This window comes from Cynoglossus semilaevis, chromosome 20 (assembly GCF_000523025.1).
Source record: "Cynoglossus semilaevis isolate Cse_v1.0 chromosome 20, Cse_v1.0, whole genome shotgun sequence".
NCBI classification, from domain to species: domain Eukaryota; kingdom Metazoa; phylum Chordata; class Actinopteri; order Pleuronectiformes; family Cynoglossidae; genus Cynoglossus; species Cynoglossus semilaevis.
This window is the reverse complement of record NC_024326.1, coordinates 6,415,614-6,442,855: the sequence shown is the minus strand read 5'-3', so window position 1 is coordinate 6,442,855 and position 27,242 is coordinate 6,415,614. Positions and strand designations below refer to the sequence as shown.

General features: G+C 39.9%; 1 protein-coding gene across 1 annotated transcript; it reads left to right on the top strand.

Moving 5' to 3' along the window:
* The first annotated feature begins 24,909 nt into the window (after positions 1–24,909).
* foxq1a (forkhead box Q1a) lies at positions 24,910–26,701 on the top strand. Its single transcript, XM_008334295.3, has one exon. It carries the CDS (start codon positions 25,563–25,565, stop codon positions 26,412–26,414), a length of 852 nt encoding a protein of 283 aa, XP_008332517.1. The 5' UTR covers positions 24,910–25,562; the 3' UTR covers positions 26,415–26,701.
* The last annotated feature ends 541 nt before the right edge of the window (positions 26,702–27,242 follow it).

The following is a 27,242-nucleotide window of genomic DNA, read 5'->3' as shown; positions in this document are numbered from 1 at the left end:
ACAACTGTGAGCATACTACTACAACATTATCATGTTATTTTTTTTTTAATTAAACATGAGGAACAAAAATACAGAGGGACTGACCTTAGAGCTAACGCAAAAATAATGTTTTTCAGCAGGTCATTGCATTAAAACCTTCATCTGGAATCCAAACTAGAGTGACTGTTTTAATAACATCACCATCCTGGAACATGGTTCAGGGTTTGAAGAGTCACTTATGACAAAAACTGAGAGCTTTGTAAAAAGAGATAACAGAAGTTCACAAGTCAAAAGGTTCAGTAAAAGGTTAGAAGATTTTCCAAGAATTAGAAACCGACAAGTGACAAGTTTTACAGAGAAGATGCTTTAAACCCACACAGTACAAGAAGAAACAAAACAATACTGCAAAGAAGTTGGCAGTAAAATAAATTGCAGTAAAAATTCACGGCAGAGTTAATTTGAACTCAACTTTTTTCTGATTTTATACAATTTATGTTATTTAATCAACTTAAATTAAAGCTTGACAAATTTGCCAAATTATTTAGGAAACCAAAAAATATCTTAGTGGCCCATCTGTTGGTCCTGACCCATTCTTTGGGAAAGACTGTTGTACAGCCCACACATTACACACACACACACACACACACACACAACACAGAGCCTACACTGCTCTCCCACTCCCACAGCGTTCTCAGGGGAAGCCTGTGTAATGCGGCACTGCTGAGAACACGGCATGAAAATATAAATACAACCTCGCCGCATTTCAACCATGTAAATAAACAGGGCCACCCAAATTTCCAATTAGAACTGGTGTGGAGGGCAGGAAACGGGTTAGACGAGAGGAGACCACACCTCCTTCTCCATCCTCTTCTACTGAAAGGAGTCCAGGTCCAGGTCAGGGACATGGGACAGTGGCAGTGTAGACACAGTGGAGAGCAAAAGAATTCCGCACCGCATCTCCTCACATTAGCCTGCAGCTCCATTCCACTGCGCTCCTGCTCTAATTAGCCTACATGACAAGAGTCAAAATTAGAAATCCTCACGAGATTAGCTTTTCTTTTTTCCTTTTCACTCTATATCTCAAACCACTCAAATCAGATAAGACATTTTGCTTCACACATATTTTTATGCCCTTCACTTTGACACACCAAGCCTTTTACCCAGTTCACCCTATCAGTCCCATCAAGGTTATCAGGCAGTTCCTATCTGGCTGAAATGAGCCATTATTCCATGTCGTCTTGGAAAAGCAAGGAACCGCTGCTGTGAAGCTAAGCTCCGAGACCACCCAGGAACTTGGGTCCAGTGTTTCGGCGGCAGCAGCGGGGGCCATGTGAGCAAAGACAAAACTTCTGTAGACATGAGATGATGCTTTAATATGGGAACGAGGTTCATCTGATATTGGTTCGCCTGTTGGACTCTGGTGGCTCTCAGAAGGACATTAAGTTAAGCACATGTGCCTGTTGCTCATAATGGGACCTATCAACAACATAAACACACAACTTACCATAATTACTCTGGAGAATAAAAAGGCTGCGTCATGAAACTCACTTTCACTCCAGATAAGACTCCAAGGCATATCACTGCAAATGACCCAGAAAGGGCAGTTCTCATTAAGATAATGCCCGAAGGAAAGACGTTCAGATAAAGCTTTCATCTTTATTGCCCCGGGCATTGATTTGTATGAATCGTTCACCTTGAGGTGAGTTCAGTTGTCCTGGCATGGCACTCGCACCGATACCCCCCAAAGTCCTGCCCTTTTTGGGAGCAAATCCTCTGCCTTCCATCAACCTTTGTTGAGTGTTTATGTTCGATTGGTCTCCGACTGCCGTGTCCCTTCCCTCAACAGCCACACAGGAAACCAAGCAAGTATAAACACAGAGATCAGGAGATCCTCTCTTGCCTCAGCTCCGAGCTGCAGAACCTCAGTCTAAACAAATGCAGAGACTGGCTTTCTCCTATTGAGAATATTTCATTCTCATCGTCTGATATCATGTTAAGTTGAGTCAGAGCAGGACGCTGGCTCATGAAGCTCAGTTCCACGCTACAGAGTCTGACACTGCTGCCCTGCAACCACAGAGCGCAGCCAAAAGGCTAAATTGGAGGAATATGGCTGTGTCTAAAGTTAGACATGGAGACAATAATGAATTAAACATGTGCATCATCTCTGGGAGCTGTACGGAAAGACCAGTCAAAGCTGAAGAATCTGACATGGAATCTCAGGAACATTCAGCCTATCACTTACTGTGTTTAGTCCAGAACCCAGACCAGACTGGGCTCACAATGTGTGTGTGTGTGTGTGTGTGTGTGTGTGTGTGAACAATAAGGCAGCATTAGATCTTAAGTGCACCACTGTGATTACATTCTTCTAGGTGTAAAAATGAAAAGGACACACTGAGAACTTAACATCAATATTGACCTTCCATTAAAGGGGACTTACAGCTTTCTGTCCTGCCTAAATGTTAAGTCTTCTGCAAGTCCCCACGACTGTATTTTTAACAGCAGTGCGGTTTAAAGAACCCGGGTTAGAACAACAATCTACGACCGGTACAGCAGAAAAACACCTCTGCGTCGGATTATGAGAGCCGGAGAACATCAGTGGCAACAACTTCAAGATGTATTTGCTTAGGGAACATTCATTTGCTGCGTGATAATAGAGATTAGCCACAATATTGTCTGTCAATAGAACCTGAATGGAGCCCTTGTGCTAGAAGACAAAATTACATAGGCCTTAGGAAAATGTAATTCTCCCAAAGTGTTTTCCAAAAGAAAGGAATTTTTAACACAATATTGGAGATGGTGGAGGAACATTTGTGTATCCTTGGCTGATGTGACCACCGTTTGTTGTTGAACTGAAAAGTTCTCCCACTTTCCATTACATTATATTTTAGTTAAGAATTAATTAAACAAATATGTCAATAGAAATGTGTCAATTAATAATGGTCAAACAGAGAGAAATAAATACAGAAAAATAAAAAAATAGCAAAAAAAAAATTCAAACTCTTCACAACATACAAGTTGAGTACAATTTGGGGAAGAGGGTATTTGTGTGAATTACTTCTTCCTTTCATTTTCAACACACAGGTGAGACAGCCATTTTTTTATTTTCTTAGGTTGTCTTTAGCTGAAATAATTATCTTGGTCTTTGTGTGTATGGACTTTGTATCTCCAGGTATCTCCTGTGTTCTCTCACATTAGGTTGAATGGTGCACTTTAAATGGCACGTCTGTAGTTGCGTGTCGCCCGATGACTGTTAGGATTAGCCCCAGCCCCGCCGCAGACACTGAGAAGGATCAAGCGGTAGATGAATGAGTGGGTGTTAGTCCGGCCTGGAGGTGTGTCTTCAGCAGACCACAGTCTTTCTTAATCTGTGGTGATAATACGCTTAGTCATTAACTTCACCTTGAACACATTTCTAGTTATTTCTCATTTAAAGTTTTATCTTTTTTAATTAAGATGTATTGCTCTGTTGCTGTGGCTTCATAAATAAGTTACTATGTCGAGCTCTGTGTTTTTGTGGACTGAGGAGACGTGTGTTTCTGTACGTTTGGTTTACAAATGTGACACATTGTGAACACAGTACAGTATATAGTAAGGGAGAATTTCTTGCTCTTTTCTCTTGATAAAAAGCTCATGATGGCATAGTTTATTTAAAGAAAATGCGATACAGCTTGTAGTAAAGTAAAGTGATTATTTTTGTCTTTTGAATTTTATTATCATGTTTACTAAAAATACTTCAAAAAAGTTTGATGATTGTGGCTCCAAAATATTTTAATTAATTTTAGTTTACCAATTGTGATAAAAAAATAATTCACATAACAAATGTCTGTCTATAAAATTAAGAAATGTTATTTATAAAGAAAGAGAACACTAGTAGATTCTAATAATAATAAACCCCTCACTATTTATTTAATGTAATTCATTTCATATATATGTATATATAAATGAAAAATACTATCATATGTATATGATAGTTTTTTTATAAAACGGTTATTATAGGGCAGACACAGTGTCTGTCATAGGTTCTTCACTGTCCACCAGTATGACAACAGCTTGTCTGTTGATTTTACCATCAACGCACAAGCTGGTTTTGTCAGTAGCCTTGTCCAATCAGAATAATTCGACTATAAAACCTTTACAATATTTAAAGATTGTTCTCTCCTTACTTTATTTGCATTTCCCTGCACATAGAAATTAAATCAACCAATCAAACATTTCACACAAGTCAACAATTAAACCCGAAACGTATCTGTATCTTTATCCCAGCAGGGGGCACAGTTGAACACGCTCCCTGCCATTTGACTCAGTATGTTAGGAACCAAACGTTCTCTAAAAGGGTCTGTCAAGAGGGAGACCCTCACATTCGACACACTCAGTTTTAACATTTATTTGTTTTTACAACACAGGGTCATTATTCAAGTGCAGTTTTTTTTCAACTTTCTCACCCGCCTGTTAGGAGCTGCCACAGCTGAAGCATCCTTAGACTGAGTGGACAGACCAATGCTTTATTTTACTGTCAGTTGTTTGATGGGGACACAGACACAGCAATGAGACAAAAATATTCACACAACATAACCAGCTAACTATACATTTGGAGTCTCCATATGTTTTGTAGGGGCTACTATATTTTTACGACAACAATTAAGATAGTTAAAATAGCTAACACCAATTTACTCAAATATATATATATATATATATATATATATATATACAGTATATATATACAATGAAATGTAAATAGCACAAAATGACTGGGTAATACCTGATGGTGATGGAATAAAATGTGATTGATCGAAATGTTTAATTTTGTGATTTTAGGCCTTAATGATAAATTCATTCTTCGAGAGCTGTTGGACAACAGTTAGTGCCACAATCTGACCTTTCGGACTTTTTTCTATAAATCATCTCCCATTTTAGCTTCCACCTAGTGATTTCATCAGTCATCGACACTTCCTCCTTTGTCGAACACCTTTCAGCGCCGGAGTCTGCGGCACAATGAATGAGGTGCTGACTAAGAGTATGTTTTTATTCTATGCCTAAGTGGACGAATCGCTGTTTACCTCCTTCTCTGTGTGTCCTCGGCTTTCTCTTGTTTACTAGAAGATTCTGTGCAGTCGCCTTTGCCTTTAAAAATATATGGCATTAAAATATACGATAGACAAACACAGCAAAATTGTGAGTAGGGAGAGAAAAGTGACAAGATGACATTTATAAGTCATGGTTTTATAAACAGGTCATCACCGTCCATTTGAAGTCCAGTATAGTGCATGCAGGCAAAGCATATTTACCACATTCCAACGACCTGGAGGCTAAATGAAGCCTGACCCAGCATGATTTCTTATAGGCCGACTCAAACCTCAGGATTGGAAATAAATGCAGCTTCATGTAAACACCACCTCGCAGCGTCAACGTGATCCGTCAGTTGTAACGAAATTGAAACTTGTGTTTAAGTTAAGAAACTGCGCCAGGACTGAAATGAAAAAGAACAAGGAATTAGAAACAATAAATACACCTTATATAAATGTAAATACACGGACGAAGGTGGGTCCAAAATATTTACTTCAGCGCCATCGAGTGACACTCCTAATAAACACCGTGTCATGTGGAGGCAGTTTTGAGAAACTGTTTTCGAAGCTACTGAGCTGTTTACACTGCGAAAGGTGCAAAAAAGAAAATTATCATGACTTTTATTAAAACATCCTTGTTAGTGATTTAACGTGAGTGAATGCAGCTAAAAGTATTGATAACAAATACAGGCATTCACGGAGGTTACCATAAAAGATGACAATAACAGCCATTAAAGTCAAGTTTGTGTAAACAGCTCATCACAGCTACTGTATCTGGACTATTATCACTTTCTTTTTTGTTTTTACTAACAGGAAATTAAGGTAAACCCATTAGACTATACAGGTTTGTCGGGTCTGATTCACTAAAGTAAATTCCTCTCTTGCTTTAAAGCTGTTGATCTTAAGTATAGAATTTAATTAAAATGTAATTTAATCTCGCTAAAAATGAAAATAAACCCGTCCTTTCTCTAACCATTTGCATTCCCTGGAATATAAAGACTGTGTTTTTCTCACTCGTGATCTCTGCTATTTGTCATTCTGCTGCTTTCCTGGTAGAGCAATAAAAAAAATTATCTCGATGATTAAAATGCTGATACATAATCAGCATTAAAAAGTTTGATAAATATTTATAGGGTGGCGGGTAGGGGGCAGGAATTCTGTGATGGATGGCAACAAACGACAGCAAAAATACACACTGATTTAATCACAGCTCGATGAGAAATAACAGCTAGATGCCACCCTGTGACACCACCTACAACTGCCACTCATGGAGAGAGCACTGAGGTAAACCAGGAAACATCGTGTTTCAATAACTTATCAAACGAATTGCGTGACAAGTAGCGTTACCTTTGCACTGAATGCTTTTGTTATCAGACATCATTGGATTCTGTCCATCACAGCCTCATTGTAATCTGTACAATACGTCTCAGGCAGTTACACATCTCTCTAATCAGGACACGGAACTGTGTCTAATGCTTAAATGCTCATCTTTTTTTTTTTTTTATTACTTTTTTTTAAGACCTCTAGTGAAATATTCCTACCCAAGTTGGACTCACTTTTGTATTTTGAGAGTGAAGTCTCTCGGATGAGGAATGTGTTTGTAACTCCAACTCTAGGGGGCCCTGTAATCAGAGGAGAAGAAGGCAGAGCCTGGATAGCGTGACTGAGCAGAACACAGCTGTCAGGAGGTGTGGACAGGCCTCTCTGTTGCTCCTCAGCTGTGAAAACAGTTAACAAAAGCACGCACGCACACACACACACACACACTTACACAAGCCACACACACAAGGATGGCTGCCGTGTATGAGCCGACACCTTGCACATTTAATCTGCTGGTGAATACATAGCTGTGTTGTGCTCTACAGTACGTTTGATTTCATTGTTTACTTAGGCAGCCGTACCTGAGCTAAGTCTCTTTTTTATCAGCTCACCTGTCGCAACAGTTCCACAGAAGCTCATATAATGCACCGCGGGCCGCGATAACTCCTCGCATTTCCGACAAAAATAAGTCACAGGGCTAATTGCCCTGTGGATTTGATAAGCACCCGACTTATCGCAATCACTAATGAGGTCAAGAACCACATTTATAACATGATACGGAAGATTGACAATAAATGACACAAAACTGGTGGCAGGTCAGCCGATATAAGGAAGCAGATATTAGGTTAAAGATAAAGGCGGTATTTTTAGCAGATCAGCAACTTAACTTTCTTTGTCTTTTACTTTATAGTTGTATGTGTGGGTCCAACAGGTGTGACGTTGCCCCCTCTGTTCATGAGCTCAGCGATGCAGCAGCTAACCCCCTGCTCCAGTAAAATGACCCCCAGCCTCTCGTCCTTTGTTTTTAGATAAACTTTTAGATATATTTTCATCGTTTTCATCTTTTGGCCGTGTTTTGGAGTAAAATATGTGACACAGAATTGATGGACATCAAATGAGGTGGGGTCTTTTTTGACCAACAGTTATGAGGGTTTGACAAATGTCAGCTGGTTCCATGTAAACCAATACTTTTGTTTACATTTATAAATGGCTGTTTAGGCAGTGTGTGGTTGATACAAAGTTTCAGAATATGTATGTTAGACAGTGATATTTGTGCTTGAAGTTTTACAACTGTCTGAACGTCAGCTGTCCAGAGAGATGGACACAACAACAAAAAAAGTCGTTGATGCTACAATAACATTTCACTAAGAAAAAACCCCTAACTTTCTCTTTAAGGGACATCTTTTTTGCTGATATGGGCGATCACCAGTCTTGAGGGATTGTGTGACACAGTTTTACATAAGGAAATCCAAGCAGGACACAACCCTTGTTATGTCATCAGGGTTGCAAAGGCAATACTTTTTCATTGTTCGCTGTAAAATGATAGCACAAGATCAAAAATCTTTCATTCAAGTGTAACCATAGCAAAGCTCATAAATAAACAACCCTGACGGAAGCGTCCTCTTTGTTTTGAGGCAAAGTGAGATAGAAGACGAAATAAAATGAATTCATCTTCACCTTCTAAAGCTCGATCCCTTTCAGGGTCAGGGGGGAAGCTAGAGCCAATCCCAGCAGTCATTGCGTGAGAGCGGGGTACACCATGGACAATTCTCCAGTCCGTCACCGGTCCACACATGGAGACACATTTATTCACACACACACTCGGTGTTTAATCAAAGTAATCCTGTATGTTTCTGGACTTTGGGAGTGCATGTAGAAGACCAAGGTGAACAAAGAGTCACAAATCTGAAAACTCAGTAAACATCAGGCTTGAACCATTGACCTTCTTGCTGTAAGGCAAGAGCACCAACCGCTAAAAAGGTGTATAACACCAATATATTTCTGGAATGTAGGAAGAAGTTTGATGGATTAAGTCTCTGCTTATGCCAGGATTTTGTAACAAATTCTCACACGAACAGAGAACAAATGCGGTGACTTCGGTTGAAAAACTCCTCATGATTTCATCTGACATCTTATCTCTAGTATCGTGAGCTCCTGTAACACACACTGGCTGGCCACTTCATAAGAAACACCAGTTGAACAGTTTATAATCTCAAATCTCTAATCAGCCAATCACATGCCACCAGCTCAGTTGCATTCAGACAAGACATGTTGGAGACAAGCTGCTGAAGTTCAAATTTCAAAGCAATTATCAGAACAAGTTAGAAAGGTATGTAAAAGACATTAAACACGCCACGATGGTCGCTATCAGACGAGCGTCTCTCGTGTTTTTCATTTCGGATTTTCTCACACAACCGTGTCAATTATGTGCAGGAAATGAATTAAAATGGAGAATGGAAAAAAAACCTGTTATTTGGACGGAAATGTGTTTTTGAATGTAATGTATTTCACTTGGATATTTGAGGAGATGTTTGTGCTGAGTGTTTGAACAGTTGAACCAGCTCTGGTTTTAGGGCAAAGCCTCATTACTTTACTCTTTAGTGACAAACTAAAGCCATTGATTTTTATCTTTTTTATGGCGGTCCTCTGTGTCGTCTTGTTAGTTTGACACCAAGACGCCTCTGTCTCGCCATGTCAAGTCTGGGGATGAACCCAGAGGACAGAATGCCATGGGATCTTGTTGAGTAATTGGTGGAAATAGTTTGGGAAGAAAATAATTTAGTGGAGGAAAATGAAAGTGGAGGACTAGATATAAAAGTGGAATCCTGTGGCTCCACAGTGACTGGTTGAGGTTGGTTTTCTAAATAGTCAATGATTCACCTATAGTGGTACAATAATTACAGACTATATAAAACAAGGTAGAGTCTCATTAACATGACAACAGAAGTATAAAGGAGGCTAAATGTGTTCCCGGACCTGTCTTTTTATTTTATTTTTTCATTTTCTTCTTTGTGTCGTCCAATTAAGCCTGAAGACTTCTGTGTTGTTTTTTTATTTTTTCATTCAGGGATGTCTTTCACACCAGGTCGCAACTTGCTTCTTAGCGTGATTTCAATTTTTTTTTTTCATTTATGAAAGTTGACTAACCAGATAATGCAACTCAAATTAACCTGCTGTAACACGTTCAACTGAATATGCAAATATTTAAACATTTGTCTGAGGACTTTTTGATAGTCATGAAAGTTTAAACTTAACTTTAAAAGCCGACTTTTCTCTCCTGATTCAGCGTGAACTGCACACTGCTCGTACCTGATGAAGTGGCCAGACATTGCATGTGAACATGATTGTGGCCGTTGGGAAATTTAAAACAACAACAACTTCAGTTGGTATCCTGAATACATCATTAGTACAGCAGTCTACCTGAAAGTTACCCAAAAAATGTGGGGCGAGAAAAAACTATGCATGTGTTTTTTTCTTCCCTCGTGTCTTTCATGTAAACAGGATCATTATCATGAAATCAACGCCTCGTAGATAAGATTAGAGCTCATGTGTGAGCTGTGGCTGTGGCCAGTAATTCCCAGATCCAGTGTGAAAAAAGCTGAGTCTGGTGTCTGTCAGGACTCGGAAGAACATTCCTGTATCCTGAACGCTGGGTACAGGGTAGAGTGCTAGGGAAGAGCCAGACACAGGTTTGTTTATGTCCTTAAACCCACATCGCGTGCCAGACAGGAGTCACCCATGTCAACACCAAACCTGAAGCATAGAATTCCCTTCCATGGAGACATTAGTCATTACTGTTTACTATAGACAGCGTTTGTGTCATTACTCTGTGTCTGCCTCATCAGGGCTTATTAGATAAGCTTTTTAAAATCCCCAGCAGAATAACACTTAGGCATGTAATGGCTGCATGTATGTGGACTTCATTCTTCCTCTCAGGGCTGTTTAGATAATGTACCTCACCCAAACTGACAGCTTTCATACCAGCAGGGCTGCTTTTTTATTGTTGAACTCGTTGGAGTGATAGTCAGAAGTGTTTTTTGCAGGTTTCAGGTTCCAAACAGGTGTTTTTTTTTCCCCTCACAATTTTGGTCTTATTCCTAAAACTGTGATTGTGTTTTTTTTCCCCTCCGTACTTTAACCTGTGCAAGAAGACAAAACATGTAACATCATGGGTTTAAATATAGCCTTTTCATCCTACAAGGGTGTGTTTAATGCCGTGAAACTCTGCCAAGATCATAATGAGGAGGTGTTCATAGCTACAGTAATCTTAATGTCTTTTCAGTGGAGCTAACAGCGGTTGCTCAGCAGCTTGTGTTTAACTTTGTATCCACTCAACACAAACTAAAAACAGTAATAAAAACCTATTCACTGCTCATGTGACGCGGTGATTAAAGATTCTATAAAAAGGGGTCGTTACACAGACAGTCACACTATACAATTAGACACATCATATTTGTGGAAAGAAAGGAAAAAAAAAATCCGACAGTTGTATACTGTAAATATTTTGGCCGCCGTTCAAAGTCTAGTGTCATCTTGTGCAAATCTCTAAGGCGTGATACACCAGGTGTTGAAAGCACTCGAGCATAGCGTGTGTTTGGAAAGAATAAATCTAATTTAGCACATTTGGAATCTCATTATCGTGATTGTGGCAATCATTTCACTCTGTGAACAGGTTGTTTTTACTCTGGAGCAATCACAAAGGTGAGTGACCACAAAAGAGAAGATTATCTGCGCGCTGTGGCGTGCATGCTGAAAAGGTCATCAAGATGTACAGCTGGGAATGCTCTGCCAGAAAACATAAACTTTGGGTAATAATTAGACCATTTATCACAGTTTCTTTTCATTAACAAACTAACACAAAGGTTTAATAGTTACCGTTTCACCTCCTGACGACATGTCTTCACCCTGTCAGACTTTCTGTCTAGTTACCGTTCAGGGCCTTGGGAGTGTAAACATGCATAAGAAATCATGAACCTACTTAATGACAACCTCCTCGGCTATGTTGGAATTAAGATAGGAATTCTATTCTATAAACATAAACAGATTTAGCAATTGACGTAAACACATTAAAAACAAGTTGTGACAGAGGCTGAGTGAGACTGGAAAGGTCATAACAGTGACTTTGGGAGGTTCCTCGTTATGCACGTTAACTCGCAACATGTTAAAAAAAAAAATCAAAACTTGCATCCACCCAAAGTCTTAACGAACAAGGCTGTGTGATTCACTGTGGACACTGACGCTAAGGTGCAGGCGGACAATACTAGCTGCTGATACGTGATAGGCCCAAAAACAACAACTTCCATTCATCCACATGCGTTTTCTGTGCTCTTATTATTCCACTTGCTTTGTTCCCTTCTTCTTCTTTTTCTTTATCTCAAAAACACCCTGCTGGTTTGCGTACGTAGGGAAGCCAGGCGGGATTAAGACAAAAATGTCTCGCTAAAGCCGAGCCTTACGTGCCACGATGAGTCACGCTTTGTTTGTGGCTTTCTAAAAGGACATTACAAACTCCTACACACAGGTGGTGCGCACTAATTTAACTTGTCTCACCCTTCACTTTATGAAAACTCATCGCCCCATTGCATCAAACTGACTAAGACAAGACAAACATAACTAACTTTGTTTGTGACGCAAATATTACATCGGCATTTGTTTCACTCGTGGGGGTGTTTCACTCACTTGTAGTCGTGCTGATCCTGTTTGCACCTGCACTGGAAGGAATCCCAGCTATTCCAAAAGTCTTAATTTTTGTCTTCTTGTAACTTGATAGACTCTGCTAAATGTTGTGTTTAAGGGAAGATTTTGTACTTTTATGGACTGGAAATAATCATAACAATGGTTGAAATTTAAAAAATGAAGCAGCTATTTAATAATAAAGCACCATTTTCCAGCCAGTATTTATATGTGGTTCTTACGTGATGACAGTGTAGGTTTTTCAGGCCCATATGGGTTTGTCCTTATATTTCATGTGTACCCAAAGCAAAGTGCCACTGGTGTACAGTTCACGTATCCTTATGTCAACATTTAACATCACTATTTTTACCTTAGTGTTTGTTTTTGCTGGTCCTGGATGTTTGATGCTGAATGAGGATCAGGTTTCAAAGGCCTGGGTTTTGATCTTTCCTAACAGCACAGCAGGTTACCCCTGACAAGAGGTCAATGGACAGGATACGCTTTCATCGTCTCTGACTCTTTGACTCCGGCCCTCTATTGTGTTGTTGGGCTAAGTTCACACTTCTTGTTCCCAGATCAGGTACCAAACATTGTGTCACAAAATACACAAAAGGTTTTTAAAAGAAACAGACCCCCGACACCTTGAGGCGTTCATTATATTATTCTGTTTTGTTTGTTTCCATGGTGTCATTTAAAACCTCTCTATTTAACACATTCAATTAAATTATCTGACTAAGTGAGAATTCCAAATAAATGTAATTTTATTTTTTTATTTTTTTTTTTTGCTTTTCTCATTTTATTTGTAAAAAAAAAAAACCCGGCCTCAAATATCCAGAACTTAGCATACACTACAGGGTTTTAGACAAACACAGGCCAAACGAACAATATGAAAATTTTGGGATTTCCTTTTCGGTCTGTTTGCATTCTTCCGTGCTCTGACATCACGGTCTGGGTTAAAGGTAAAAGAGAGAGGACAGAGTGCGCCCCCCGAGGATGCACGTCCTCGTCCTTCGGCGAGATCGAAAATAGAAATTCACCCAGGCTCTGAATCGACCTCATCATAACCCACCTTCCCCCCCGCAGACCTCAGACAAACACTGGGTGTACTAAAGAAAACATCCTTTTCACGACTTGTCCCACTGCCAGCTTCCTAAAGCCCGTCTCATACAGAGGACCTGACAGAGAAGTGAACCTCCCGTCTTTATCAACAACTCTGACTCACCGTAGAGAAGATTACACACTTAGAATTACGTTTACGTCTACAAAGCAGACCAAACAATGTTTCTCCTCCGGTTTTTAGAATATGGCTGCTCTGTAAGCTGTTGTTACGCACCAGGAGAGTTTAGTCTGCTGTGAGGTGACTGAGTTGGAATTCAAAGCTAGAATTAGCACATGCACAGGACTATTCCAACCTTTGTTTGTGTCTTTTGTGCCTTTCAGTGGCACCACAAAGGCGACACAATCAGGTTCGTCCACATCTGACGTTGTGATTTCATGCGGCACATGTGGACGAGTCACCGCAGTTGTTGTGGCAGCCTAACCCAGTCTATTTGTAGGAACTCACTCAGGTCGGCCCGCTGAAAGACCTTTGTATTTTTGAAAAGCGGCATTTCCATATTTGTGTTGTATGACTACAACTGTTTAATTAAGTCAAAGGTGGATTTGTGGTGGAATCTTTGATGTCCCAGATTTGATTCTTCTTCTTCGGGGTTTGAAGTGGTTTCCTTTTCACTTTGGGTGTCTCTGCTGAATGACATCACCTGCAGTTTTCTCTCCTGTTTCCAGCCAAACAATATACAAGTTAAATGGCTTGCTAAAAGTACACACCTTCTTCTGTATGTTTCCTAGAATGTGCTTCTTTTGTGAACAATGTGACATATCACTGCAGAAATATCCACGGCCTCACTTTCCATAATAATATTGAGGTCAAAAGTATTTCACAAGCAGTACGTGCGACTCCATGGTTTTATTGACTGTCAAGTGTCATGTTAGCTTGGTCCCTTATCTTTTAGCTTTAGTACCTGAGGGAGCGTCGCTCATGCACATTCAACAGTAGTTTCCACCTTTATATATCTTACAGATTTATATTTATATATATTTTTTTCTTAGTTCTATTTTACTCAGGTTTAGGTTGCTTGCTAAAATATGTTCTATTTTTGTTTTGGAAAGGTACTAACTTTTATGGGCCACAGGTTAGGGCCTGTACCCACTGTTTTTTATCCTATTCCATATGAGCCCCAATCATTCGCCCATATGTGGGTACAACCAAACCACTATCCATATGTGACCTATGAAAGTCCTCAATGTAAACCTATGTGTGGGGTCCACATGTACATGCTGTCTGTGTTACAGTTGAACTGCAGCAAATTTTAACAATAGAACGTTCGAGTCTTTCATGTCAAAAATGTGTGTGTTTTAATGTGAGTTAGCAGTTATTAGGTGACTAATTTGTCCGGGACAAAACCTTGACATAAAAATGTTTCAAGTGTAATAGAAACCTCTGTTCAATCGATGATGACAGCAACAGGGAGATTTCACAAGGTCATAAACGGCTTGACATTCTGTTTACACTGGTTGCTTTCCAGCTCACCAGATCGTGAACGCAAATTAAATTATTCTGTTGTGCGACTTGAACCTTACCCACATGAATCATACAAAGACTTGGCTTCTTTTCAATCACACATGTTCTCCAGTCATTATGAAGAATGTTTATATAGACAACTGATTTATGCTGCTTTATCTGACACTGCAGATTGGACAGATGAAGAATGATTCATGAAACGGGGTGGAGCCCAGGCTCTCACGCACTTCCCTGGCACGGACTGATTGGCTGATTGTTTGTCCTTCTTAGAAAACCATTCTGTGTAGACAGAGCCTGTGCCTTGACCTGAAATAGTCCCTCTAAATGTGTCAGCTGGCAAAACTGACAAAACTACAAACTTGATCTGAAGGGTAAGATAGTTCATGTTAAAATAAAAGCATTGTTAATTGGAAACTAAGTGAGAAATTACTGCCGCTGACATTTAACACTGTTTGTTTTAATCTCCTTCAAAGAGGATCACATTCCCAGCACAGTTTACATTTCCTACACCGTACACCAGTGCAAATCAAAACATACCTGCTCACAGGAGAGTCACATTTGTTTCTTTATGAGTGTCTTAAAATAATCCTGGGTGTGAAAATGCTGCATGGAAAGATCTAAAAACCTGCATATTGTTTCCATGGACCATGTGACCTCAACCTATCTGTCAGATCCCATTACACATGTTCATGCGTAAAAAGGGGTGAGACATCCGGAGCAGTGACATTCTTCTAAACTGGCTGCTGACGTGTGCTGCCTGACAGACAAACTGTCAAACGTTGTTTTTTAAACGCTGATAAAGACCATAATAGATGCTCAAGTCTAAACAATGTTAAGAAGGCCTCTCAGATGGCATGCGAGTCGCAGCAGAGGCTGTCGTGCAAATATTTGTCGACCTTAAAGCAAGCTGTGTAATTGGACATCAAATATACACTAGCGACAAATAATAGGACGGCTAAGGCATGATGGTGCGTAAATTAAATAATTTTAAAGTGTACTTTATACACACATGATGTTCCAAACTGAACTGCACTAACTCTTGTCAACTGTGTGGAACCAGATTGGCAGAATGGTTCTCTGATCTTCCCTGTGGCTCAAACCAAACAAGAACATGTGACAGTTTGGAGTTAGGTAACAATCTGACAATGTCTTTCAATTCTTTCTTTCAAAATACAACATTCTTATGGTTGAAATGGTTAAAAGTAAAAAAAAAAGTTCACTCCAAGCTTAGGTCACCTGTATCCACCTGTGAGTTTAAAAATAAAGTTTAGATGATGAGTAATGATGATGACAAGTTAAAAACCCATTGCAGCGCAATAAATATGACTAAAACTTAACTCTACTGCCATATGAAAAATATGTTGTGATAGTGAATTGTATGCAGCATAGATTTTCTGCAGTCCGATAAGTCACTAACTTTATTATTGTAATAAATTAAAAATGATTTGGCAAATACTCAGTAAAGTGAATATCAATACTTTATGATTTTATAGGAGGCAATTTAGCTGTTAACATTTTGCCAGCGTTCACCTGTGATCTCAGTAAGTTGTTAGTCAGGAAGAAAATAAATCTAACATGTGGAGACAAGGAAGTGTCAGTGGTGGTTTTGTAAAGATAAGAAATATATACCTTTATTTAGAAACAAGTTTGATTGTATCATTGGAATTTCGAAACATACTGTACAAAGGTCCCAGTCCTGGTATCATCTTATTTCAGGAACTCATTAGTTTATTAGCAGAACAGTGACCCACCTTGTTCTGCGGCTTCATGAAGATATAGCACAGATGCTTGACAGTCCTGCTTGAAGTCCAGGTTTGTTTGACTCATAAGTTCCAGCTCTGACCATAACAATTCATAAATGAAAATCTTGCTATTTATAGGAATGAGTTAACTCTGCAAGAAACCCACTTACAAAACTGTAAACATTTACAGTCCCCAAATAATCAAGAGTATATTAAAAGATATTTGACCACAATAAACTGGAACTGTTACAATTTTGTGTTTTGCTGTGAATTTAGAGCTTGTTGTGCGTTACATGTATCTTAGTGTTTATTCCTGCCGAGTTATCATACATTTTCTGTAAATAGGATTTATATTTCTTTCATGCTAAACCAGTGGTTCCCAACCTTTTTTTTATTTTGGCTTGTCACCCCACTAATTTCTGGTGACCCAAAAACATTTTTTTCAGGCGACCCAATTTGAATTCCAGGTGACCCCACATGGGGTTGCGACCCTGAGGTTGAGAAACACTATGTTAAACAGATGGTGGGACTCGTGATTCTATCCCTTTTGTCACGTTATGCACCTATCCCCAGGTGTATAACATCACACTGTCTACGGTATCTTCTTATAGAACCCATATATAAAGCTCTGGTTCTCTCTCTTATAGTCTCATTTTACCCTATTCTGACAATGGCTGTGCCGCAGAATAGGCATGTTCAGTCTCTGCTCTTTGTTTATTATCTACAGTTACACTGCATTATATCATTGTTTAAAAGAAGCATGAAAAAAGGCCTGTGATGATTTATGGCTTATATGTTATAATATAGGAACAGGAAATCTGTAGCAGTCAAAGTGCACTGTAAATAGTGGAATGAAGGAACAGCGGAGGATGCTTAAATCCAGATGAAAGTGCTGAAGTGATCAGCCAACATGAAATCTTTTGAACCATGAACCTGGCCAGAAAATGGCAGCTGTTGCAGCTACAAACTGAGTGTGGGTCTGGTGCTCGTGCGAAAACTAAACAGAGCTCTGATGAAACGCAGCTCTGCGGTGGGGCCCAAGAAACGGTGATGTGTTCGCTGGAACCAAGATTATTAATCTTCCCAGGACGGCAGGTAGGAGCAGGTTACTTCACCTTCAGGAAAGTGTGCGTCTATCCAGACTGTCATAAAACACCCATTATGGCTGTCAGAATGCGTGCAGTCATATTTTTAGAGAGACAGTGCACGGAATGTGCACCCATATGCACTTCATCTACACACTCCTCGAAATTGTTGTTAACATTCTTCATCCACAGACATTAACGGTAAACTCACACCAGGTTCGAGACGCTGCCTTGAGCTCAGGTCCTGTGGAGAGAATGAACCCAGAGCAGGTCTGGAAGTGTGTGGCTCGAAAATAAATATCATTAAACTCAGCTGTCAGATTGCATTTGGCTCTGGTGAAAGCACCGCCATCCATGGGAGCTTGGCCATCTTCCACACAAGTAGACTCCCACCCCCGCACCCTTTTTTTCCCCTTCCTACTTAAACACACATACATGTGTTCTAACATGCTAAAAACCACCACTCACAGCACACTCGCACACACGCACACACACGCACACACTCACTCAGACCACCTGGGTGATCTGTTTATGGTATCCGGCGGAGACCACACTAGGAACAGACGTCACTTTTATTTCACTTTAAGCACAAAGCATCTAAATAGCCTTATTCATTTAGATCCAACATTTAGCTTTGACATCGGGCAACGAGGATTACAAAGTTATGTTGTGATCACAGAGAAAACTCCTGCTGTTGTAAACAAGAGCTAACATACACATACACACACACACACACGGCACACACACAGGAGTGGGGCAACTGGTCTGAAGCCGAAACGCACGAAAATAAATATTTTTAACAGCTACTTTGCCTTGTGGTGTTTATCAGAACTGGGGTAATTAAATTAGGAAAGACACCCTGGTAACAAAGGCAACAAATATATTATATGGCAATCAAACGTTTAAAATTAAACAAGCTGATAAAGATTATTATTGTCCTGGATCCACAAAATATTAAATCTTCTTGACAAGATGGTATTTGCCCTGTGATTGACTCCCATCTGAATTAATGTGACTAAGGTGTGTGCAGGTAAACCTGTGTTGCTTTCGTGCAAAGCCAGCGTTTTACAGGCACTCACCTAAAGGGAGTTCCTCCTCCCATTTGCACGCAGGTGCCTTTGTTGTCTGAGCTGTGAGCCTTTTTTTCCCCTCGTCTTCTTTTCTCTCATTTGAAAGTAACCCAAACAGTTTGTGTAGATGCTGTAACGGTGATATTATCTAAGCATTCTTCACCTGAAGGGGATCCCATCACAGAGATTTTTTTTCTCCCTGCCAACACGAAAGTGGCCTGGAGACCTGCGACAGGCAAAACAAGCAAAGCACGGAGGGGCAGGCTGCTAACAGCTTTTAGATTCTTTTTTTAAAACTGGTTACTGTAAATAGTTATTATTTTCATACGAAAACTGTCAAGACTTGTCAGTTGTGCACACAACTTCAAAAAAAAAGAAGGGCAGGTTAAAGACAAGGCAGAGTCTTCAAATCTGGCATCCCACTCCTCAACCCCCTCTGGTATTTAGAAAATGTTGTGCCACTTTGTGTCATTTAGGCTTACGTTTCAGTAACACAGCCGATTTGTAAAAACCTGAGCATTTGAGTATCGCGTGGTCAAATGCAGATAGCATCAGAACTCACATCAAGATCCCACATGCCGAAGTACGAAAGCAGCCTCCGATGTGTAGGCATAGGGCAGCAGAGCATGGACTCACGCAACTGTTGTTCTTGCAGAGTAGATTCCTGGGTAGTAGTCATACTGGCATGCAAACTTGTTTTTGACAACAGACATCTTTCACCTGCTGCCAGCCAAAGAAGAAAGTTCACTGGAGTTTACTCAGAGGTATCACACTTACCAGCCTGAAGCACAGAACTCTATTTTTACTTTTCTATATGTCTATGAACATTACTTAGGTGTCACTGAGCACATTATAGTACTCCGATATCTAATAATACATTTTTTAAATTCTGATTAATTACAGGGTAGCCGTGGATTGATCGTGATTAATCAACATGAACCGACCCTGAATTTGACCCCAGAAAATTCTGTTTATTGCTGAAACAAAAAGATAAATAACTGCTGGTATATGTGTGTGTGTGTTTTTGTTTTATTTGTGACTTATCCAAATGATGGATTCAGAGTGTAAATATACAAAACTGTTTCACTCTGCATCTGGACGGCGGCTCGTAGAACGAGTCGAGAGTTGCCTCGGTGAAGGCCTCAACAGTACAAATGGGACTAGAGTCCAGACATTCCATTTGACAATTGTGTCTGTCAGCTTGTCAGTCGTAGACTTACTAATCGCCCCGTACTCAGTTAGGCCGGTCTGATGTAAGCCGGGCGCCTGACCTGCAGTCGACGCCTCCACAAATGCTTGAGGTGTTTCAGTGAAACGATAGCCTTTTTTTCCCACAGTGTGTGTACAATACATCACGTGTACCGAACGTCTGGTTAAATATGCATTGTTCTATAGACTGAAGACATTAAGCGGTGGAACCCTCTCTGGACACAAGACCCATCATTTTAGAAACACACACCGTCCTAGAGGACACACAGATTTTAAATGTATTTAATAAACAAAGGATTGTGAGGAAATAAAAACAGAGTTCCTGCTTTGCTGCATTTGTTTATCATGCTGTCAGTTTGACCAAAGACACGTTGCTCTGTGTCACAAGATATGATGACCTCGTATCTAACATCTAACATTCGATCTATTCTGCTTTTATGTCTTTAATGAGTGAAACCATATTTTGGCAGAAATAATATTCAGAAATATATTTGTGACATTTGTGGAAAAAAACAACAAGTTACTTGCAGGAGAACAAAAATACGGACAAAAATGACAAGGTTGAAATTAGGCAGAGCCTTTAACTAACACCTGCCATACACTGTTTACACTGATAGAGATGTTTATCTCACTTTTGTCTGTGCGCCACTGCTTTGTGATGAAAGGTATTGTAACAATGCTGTTTTTGTCAGTAACATCTGAGGCCATGTCTGGCTGCAGCTCACACTCTCGGTGGTGATAAATGGTTAGAAGCTCGTCCTAATCCTTTCGCCGTCGTCGCTCTTGATGTCGTGATTTTCGACCTTGTTTCTCTGTGAAAATTGTTTCCTCATTTGCCTAAACAACGGCCCCACCCTCCACCGCTCTGTCTTTGGCAGTGTTTACTTCTACCCTCGTCTTTTTGTCTAAACATGAGAGGAGTTCTGTTGTGGACTTGTATGTGAAACAGAACACACAGCGCGGCTGCTTTGCATACCAACAGTAGAGATACTGCGTTTGTCAGATTAGGTATTGACATTTGTTTGCATCTTGTTGACTCCAGTGTAAGATTAAAAAAAAAGTCATTATAGTCTCATTAATATTGAGAAAATATATAAATATAATGATTATATCACTAAATACATTTTTAAGTAGCGAGAACTGGAAAAAATACTGGTCTAAAAAAATAGGAAAATACTCTTTCAAGTTAATAATCATTAAAATAAAGAAATAAAGTTGTGACTGAATCCATATTAATCCTGTATGTTGTCATTTTAGATCTACAACGACAAGACCAAACATGGTTGTGTTTCTTCTTTTCTTTTTCTCATGGACTCGGAGCTACTCCACTTTGTTTGGTGCCATTTTGGACTTTTAAGTGTATCAAACGGGCAAGGAAACAGCTAAGCCCGGTGAATACAGCAGAGCTTTGATGAATAACCAGAAAGTTTCAGTTGAAAAGACAGGGCGCGGGTGGGGCCAGATATACACGAAGAAGCTGTCTTTATTGTAAGCTGATGAGTAAGAACACGCTCATGTTTTCGCAAAACTGTAATGCTCCAGTTAAACACTGAGACATTAGTAACGTGGTTTCAAAACAGACCTGTCAAAATACTATAATTAGTGGCTTATGAAATATTTTTGAGGTGGGGTGTATTGTACAATTATAATAAACTCATGGCTGCCATAAATAGCATGAAGGAATGCATGGAATCAACACAGAATTCTGCTGCTATTTTCAACTGCTGTCTGCCTCTGAGACTGCGAAGACACTCGGTGATCTTTATACGTTCTCAGCAGCGTTACTGTCTGCAAAACATGCATAGCCAACAGTGGGAGGTGTACAAACTAATTCCTCCCCAGGCTAACAGCTTCCCAGGGTTATTTTTAGAGTACTTTTGAACAATTTAGGGTGCTCACATTCTTTTTTCTCAGACACGAAGATTTTTGACAGATTTACTTTAGGCAATTTGAAATTATTACATTTTTGAGAACACACGCATCAATAACCCAGCGATGTGTCGGAAGTAGTGTAATTATCATGAGTGCATAAAGTCATCTTTTTCCCCCTAGTCCTTCTATAGTGTTGTATTGAAAACCTCATGATCTTTTCATTTCCTGAAAACATATGGCAGATTATAATATATTTAACTTGAATTTAAATACTTGCTTAAAGTTTCATGTTGTTTGCTGCCATAAACCACAATAATATCTGTATACGTATGATGTATAGCAAACTGTCAATTTAATGTAGTAGTAAATGAGAAATAACTCAAAAATATATTCTAAACATTTATGGTACAATCAATAATTTACACTTAAATAAAAAATAATTTGAAAATTAAACAACTCCAACTCTCTGACGTGGTATGATGTAAGTAGGTTTCCCCGTGGCTGTAATACTCATAAATGTATAATATCACCATCTAAGAATTTGTGTGTGTATTTAAGGAGAACACGGTGCCAGTGGAAAAACTGAACCGTGTCAACAATAACGAATGTGAAGCCTGTCAACCTGCGTCACTGGCTTCTACATTCCACCACTAAAACGATTGACACCTGAGGTCAGAGCCACGGTCCCAGTGACAGTGACATTTGCAAACGTCTACACCAGGTCTTACTGTTATGAAAAACACTTTTGAGCTGTTATCCACAGTGTTTGTCTGCTACGCCTACTCAAACATCCCAGTCATTGTTTCCCTGAGCCCGAGGAAACAATGACTGTGATGTTATTTCTCATAACCAATCTCTATTTTCTTCTTCCTCACAGTTGCACTAGTTAAAACAAAACAAAAAAAAAACTTAGTCAAACTTAGTTTTCGCACTCACCGCAAAATACTTTAAAGCATTAATTGTTAATTAGGCCACCAACGTTGACAGCGTCACAGAAAGTACAATACAATTAGAGCAGAAATTTATGACAGTATGATAATGGCTGTGGAAAGTGCAGCTGTGCACACTCCGGGATAATGGTTTTGAATTTTACGTCCCAGCGGTTTGTGCAGAGTGATTACAAAACCATTTATACTTTCATGCAAATTTACTTTTACATACACCGGTTTTCAAACATTTGGTAACTAATATGCTTACTAATATTTCAAATATTATCAGGTTTATATTTGTGGACATTTCGTTGAATATTTGTATTGTGTATTATTGTAGAAATTCTGGATTATAAATTAACAAATGCGTACAAACAGATTTTCCTTTACTCTAATGTAGCCTAGCCACAGTGATTTATCAAAGTAGTTTGAACCCATGCAGCGAGGTCAACACTGAAGTTAGTTAGCAAATTTAGCGCTGTAGCACAGTTGGCCTTCACCTGTCCTAGCCTCTAACGATCAACTTTTTGATAAAATGTTAAATCAAATATAACTTATTTTGTTAGTGAGTAAAATACGAATCTTTTGCTTTTATGTTAAACGTTCAAATGAATTATAAAGCAGCATATTTACATAAGCAAGTGTACCAACTTCTCTGACTGCTGATGTTCGTATAAATATATATTTTTTAATTGTATTATTATTATCGTGTCTTTTTTAACTGATGTGAAGGGAAGTGAGGTAAAACATATTCCTGTCTGGTGCCGCCTGTGGAGCAGAAACAGATAAGCTGTTATTAAGTAGATTCTGATGTATACATGAGCAAGGTGTCTTTACAAGCTGCTACATGCAGTGAAAAGAATGACTACATGGTATGTGAGCTCTTGTCATTGTGTGGTTAGCTTACAGGAATCCATCCTTGACATGCCACCTTTCAAAATAGTGACTTCACCTGGGATTGGGTGTCGCACTTAACACAAACTGATCATTAGCTGGAAATCAAAAACACTCAAGCCAAGCACAAACATGTGTACCCCACATGCAAAGTAGTAGCTTGGAAAATATGGTTGGTATAAACAAAGGGTTAAGCGCTCGGTGTAAAAACAGTGTATTAGTGGTCATAGTGCGATGTCAACATTGGTTTCCAGGTGCCATGCGAGGATAATATTTTTCCATTTTGATCGCTAGCTATGATGTTATACAAAAACGGAGGAAAGCAGTAATTTGGCCTGACGATTTGCAGGATATAAGACCATCAATTATACAGCTTGAGTTCCTGTGCCGGGTGAACCTGAGGGAACGAGTGGGAGGAAATCCATTCACAGAGTTGTAATAAATGAGAAGGAGACACTAGCAGTTTCTAATTAGGGACATCATATACTGTATTGTTCAGAAGAGTCTGGAATTGATATTTTCAGGCGTTTGTTTCCATCACTTGTACTGGAGAATATGACCTCAAACACCACTCTGCACCTTCACACAGAAGGAAGGAAATAACCATTTGACAAATATTACAAAGAACTCACGATAGCCTCCAGAGATTATTCTAAATGTCAGGGTTGTGTTCAGCGTTGTAGTGATCTTCATTTAAAGTAAAACACTCTTTTGATATTTTTTGGAGTTTAAAGCAAAAAAATATATAATGCTTTTAACTTTATTTCTTTTTTGGGGTGTACAACTTCACAGTAGAGTGAAGCGTTGGATTCTAATACTCGTTTTTTTTTTTTTTTTTTTCTTTTTGTCACTACGCCAGAGGCCAGTGATTGACTGTTGGCCCTGACACGTCTGTCTGTCTGGATTAATTTCTACACCCAAGGTTACATTTCTTATCTCCAAACTGAAATTAACTACCTGAATTTGTGGGAAACGTGTTCACCTGGTATTACACACTGTATATAAACAGTGTTGGTACAACAGCACAGTAAACACCCAGACCAAGGCAACTGACAGGTTTATGATGTTAACAGTAAGCAAATTCTGTCTAAAGTAAAAAAAAAAAAAAAAATCTTGTTCATACATAGAAATAATACTAAATAGTCACAGTTAGCTTCATTTGTCGTTGAACAAGTATTCTTGTTTATTGACTATAAACACTAAAGTGTTGATAGAGTTACATCACTTGTGAACTTGTTAATATTAAGTATTTATAATGAGTTGAAATACATTTTACTATGTTTTTGCATTTATTTTCACATTTTGATTTTTCATAAGAGAAACTACTGTGAGTGCCATGCTCAGCCCTAGGGCCATACTTTGAACTCACTAAGTGCACCCCACTGCTGTACCAGAACAACAGAGGTCATGGTGGGGCCTGGTGCTTGGTAATGTGGTACTAACACCCCAGAGTTCAGCAGAGGAGAAGAGACGGTGCTGTCTTTGTGAAGGAACGATCATCTTCTACCTCACTGACTTCAACACTGCTCTTCAAAATGGAACAAAACGTTCCCTGTGACGAGAATGTAAAACATCTCTGATGGTGTGTGAAAGGGAGACGGTTCTAGCTGTAAACACACTGCTGCTTGAATTTGACAAATGATATAGTGAACCATACCTGCAGGCACCGCACCTTAGAAATACAAAGGAAAAATACGCCACCTGGTTGTCTCAGGTGAAACAGTCCCAAGGTGATTGGCCGATCATGTTTCCCAGGTGAGACAGTCATAAAGCTGCACTGAATGGGAATTCGGCTGAGCTGTCTTCTCCCATTAATAGCAAATGCTTTTCTTTGGAGTCATGACGACACGTTTATTGTGATCCATTGTTTGATTAGAGAATATCGCGTGTACAATGGAAAAATATTGGATGATGCTCTAATTCATTTAGCCCCGCCCGCTTGGGGTTGGTCTTGAGGTAAGTCGGCTATAAACTGCTGCTCTCACACACGCTGAAGGTGAGATGGGCTGCAGTCCACATGTAGGTATGACAGCAGCAGCGCAAATCTTTGGATCTCATTCAAAACAGTCTCCATCCTGACACAGCCAGGTCACGTGGAGAGCAGCGGGCAGAGCAACATCACAGAGGATCAACACAGAGAACGGGATGAAGCTGGAAGTGATGTGCGGGAGCCACTATGATATCAAATATTTGGAGATGTCGAGTGATGCAGATGGGGGGAGTGTGCGCTCCTCTCTCTCTGCTGAGGAGGAGCTGGGCTCGGATGGAGACTGCGTGGCTCACAGCCCGTCACCTGTCACTGCGTGCGTCGGCAACATCAAGTCCAAGCCCTACACACGGAGACCCAAACCCCCGTTTTCCTACATCGCTCTTATCGCCATGGCCATCCGGGACTCTCCCTGTGGTCGCTTGACTTTGGCTGAAATAAACGAATACCTGATGAAAAAGTTTCCCTTCTTCAGAGGCAGCTACACTGGTTGGAGGAACTCCGTGCGGCACAACCTGTCTCTGAACGACTGCTTTCTCAAAGTGCTGCGGGACCCCTCCAGGCCGTGGGGCAAAGACAATTACTGGATGCTGAATCCCCACAGCGAATACACGTTTGCTGATGGCGTGTTTCGGCGCAGGAGGAAGCGTATTAACAAAAAGCACAGCGCCGAGCAGGAGGTGTCCGAGCGCGCAGAGGAGCCGCGGAGCAGCGCGCAGCCCGCGGCCGTGACCACGACTGACTCATGTCCTAAATTCACGAGTTCGTTTGCAATAGACAGCATTCTGAGCAAGCCCTTCAAGAGAGACTTGAACAAGGAGGTTTTCCCTGTCCTCCCTGCGTTCACCTGGCCGCACTACACTGACCTGATGACGCCTCATTCGAACACACTCGCCTCATTCCCGTGCGTAAAGACGCCGTGCCATGTAAACCCCTGCGCCGCTCCGCAAGTGGCAAACGACTATGGCTATGGGCTGGTCTCACAGACAGTTTTCCAGTACCAGAGATAAACTCTGTTTTTGTTATAATAATAATTATTATTGTTATTGTGAACGTGCACTGATGATGGACACAGAGGGTGGACATGACCAAACACCAAAGCTCCTCCGTCTGTGTTGGGATTACATGGCTTCGATATTATTCTGGTGACATGGTGTTACATCTGTTTGTACCTCTGGTCATTTACTTTTAAAGCACTATCAGAATTGATATTGAATTTATACACATTTCTTTGTCGAGCTGTTACTGAATTAATGACATGTTTTGATGGTGTTTCAATAAATGTATTTCGACTGTATTTGCGTCTCATTCTTTCATATATATTTATACAAAAAAGTCAGACAGATTTATGCTGGTGTTGATGCTTGAACTTGAAATGCTGTGGTCCCGAGAGGGGCCTGACACTGGTGCGAGATATAAACACTTGACTCCTCGTAAATACTTGGAGTGCTCTGCTGAGGGAGAGGCTGCAGGTGCAGTAAGGTCCTCCTACAAACACATCCTCCCCCTCTGCAGAAAACTGCTGGTGCCCCGTGAGAAAAATGTTTCACTTCTTCCAAAAAAAAAAAAAGTTTAAAATAAAACCAATTGTTTCTTGTACATCTACATTTGTCCAGTGTAGCAATGGTTTACACAATAGTTTGAATTTGTGGAAAAAAATATTTATTGTTTATCCTACATCTATATTCTATATTGGGAATGTATCCAATTATGATTGACGTGGACCCAGGGGGAAATGCGACCCGAGGTTAATCGGAAGGAAGACAAGAAGTTAACAAAACATTCAGGCTAGACTGTTAAGGTCAAGTTCAAGGTCAAGTTGTCTGTCTGTCTTATCA

What these genes read in the sequence shown, in the direction of transcription:
- foxq1a (XM_008334295.3), top strand. Translation starts at nt 25,563, where the DNA reads ATGAAGCTGGAAGTGATGTGCGGGAGCCACTATGATATCAAATATTTG.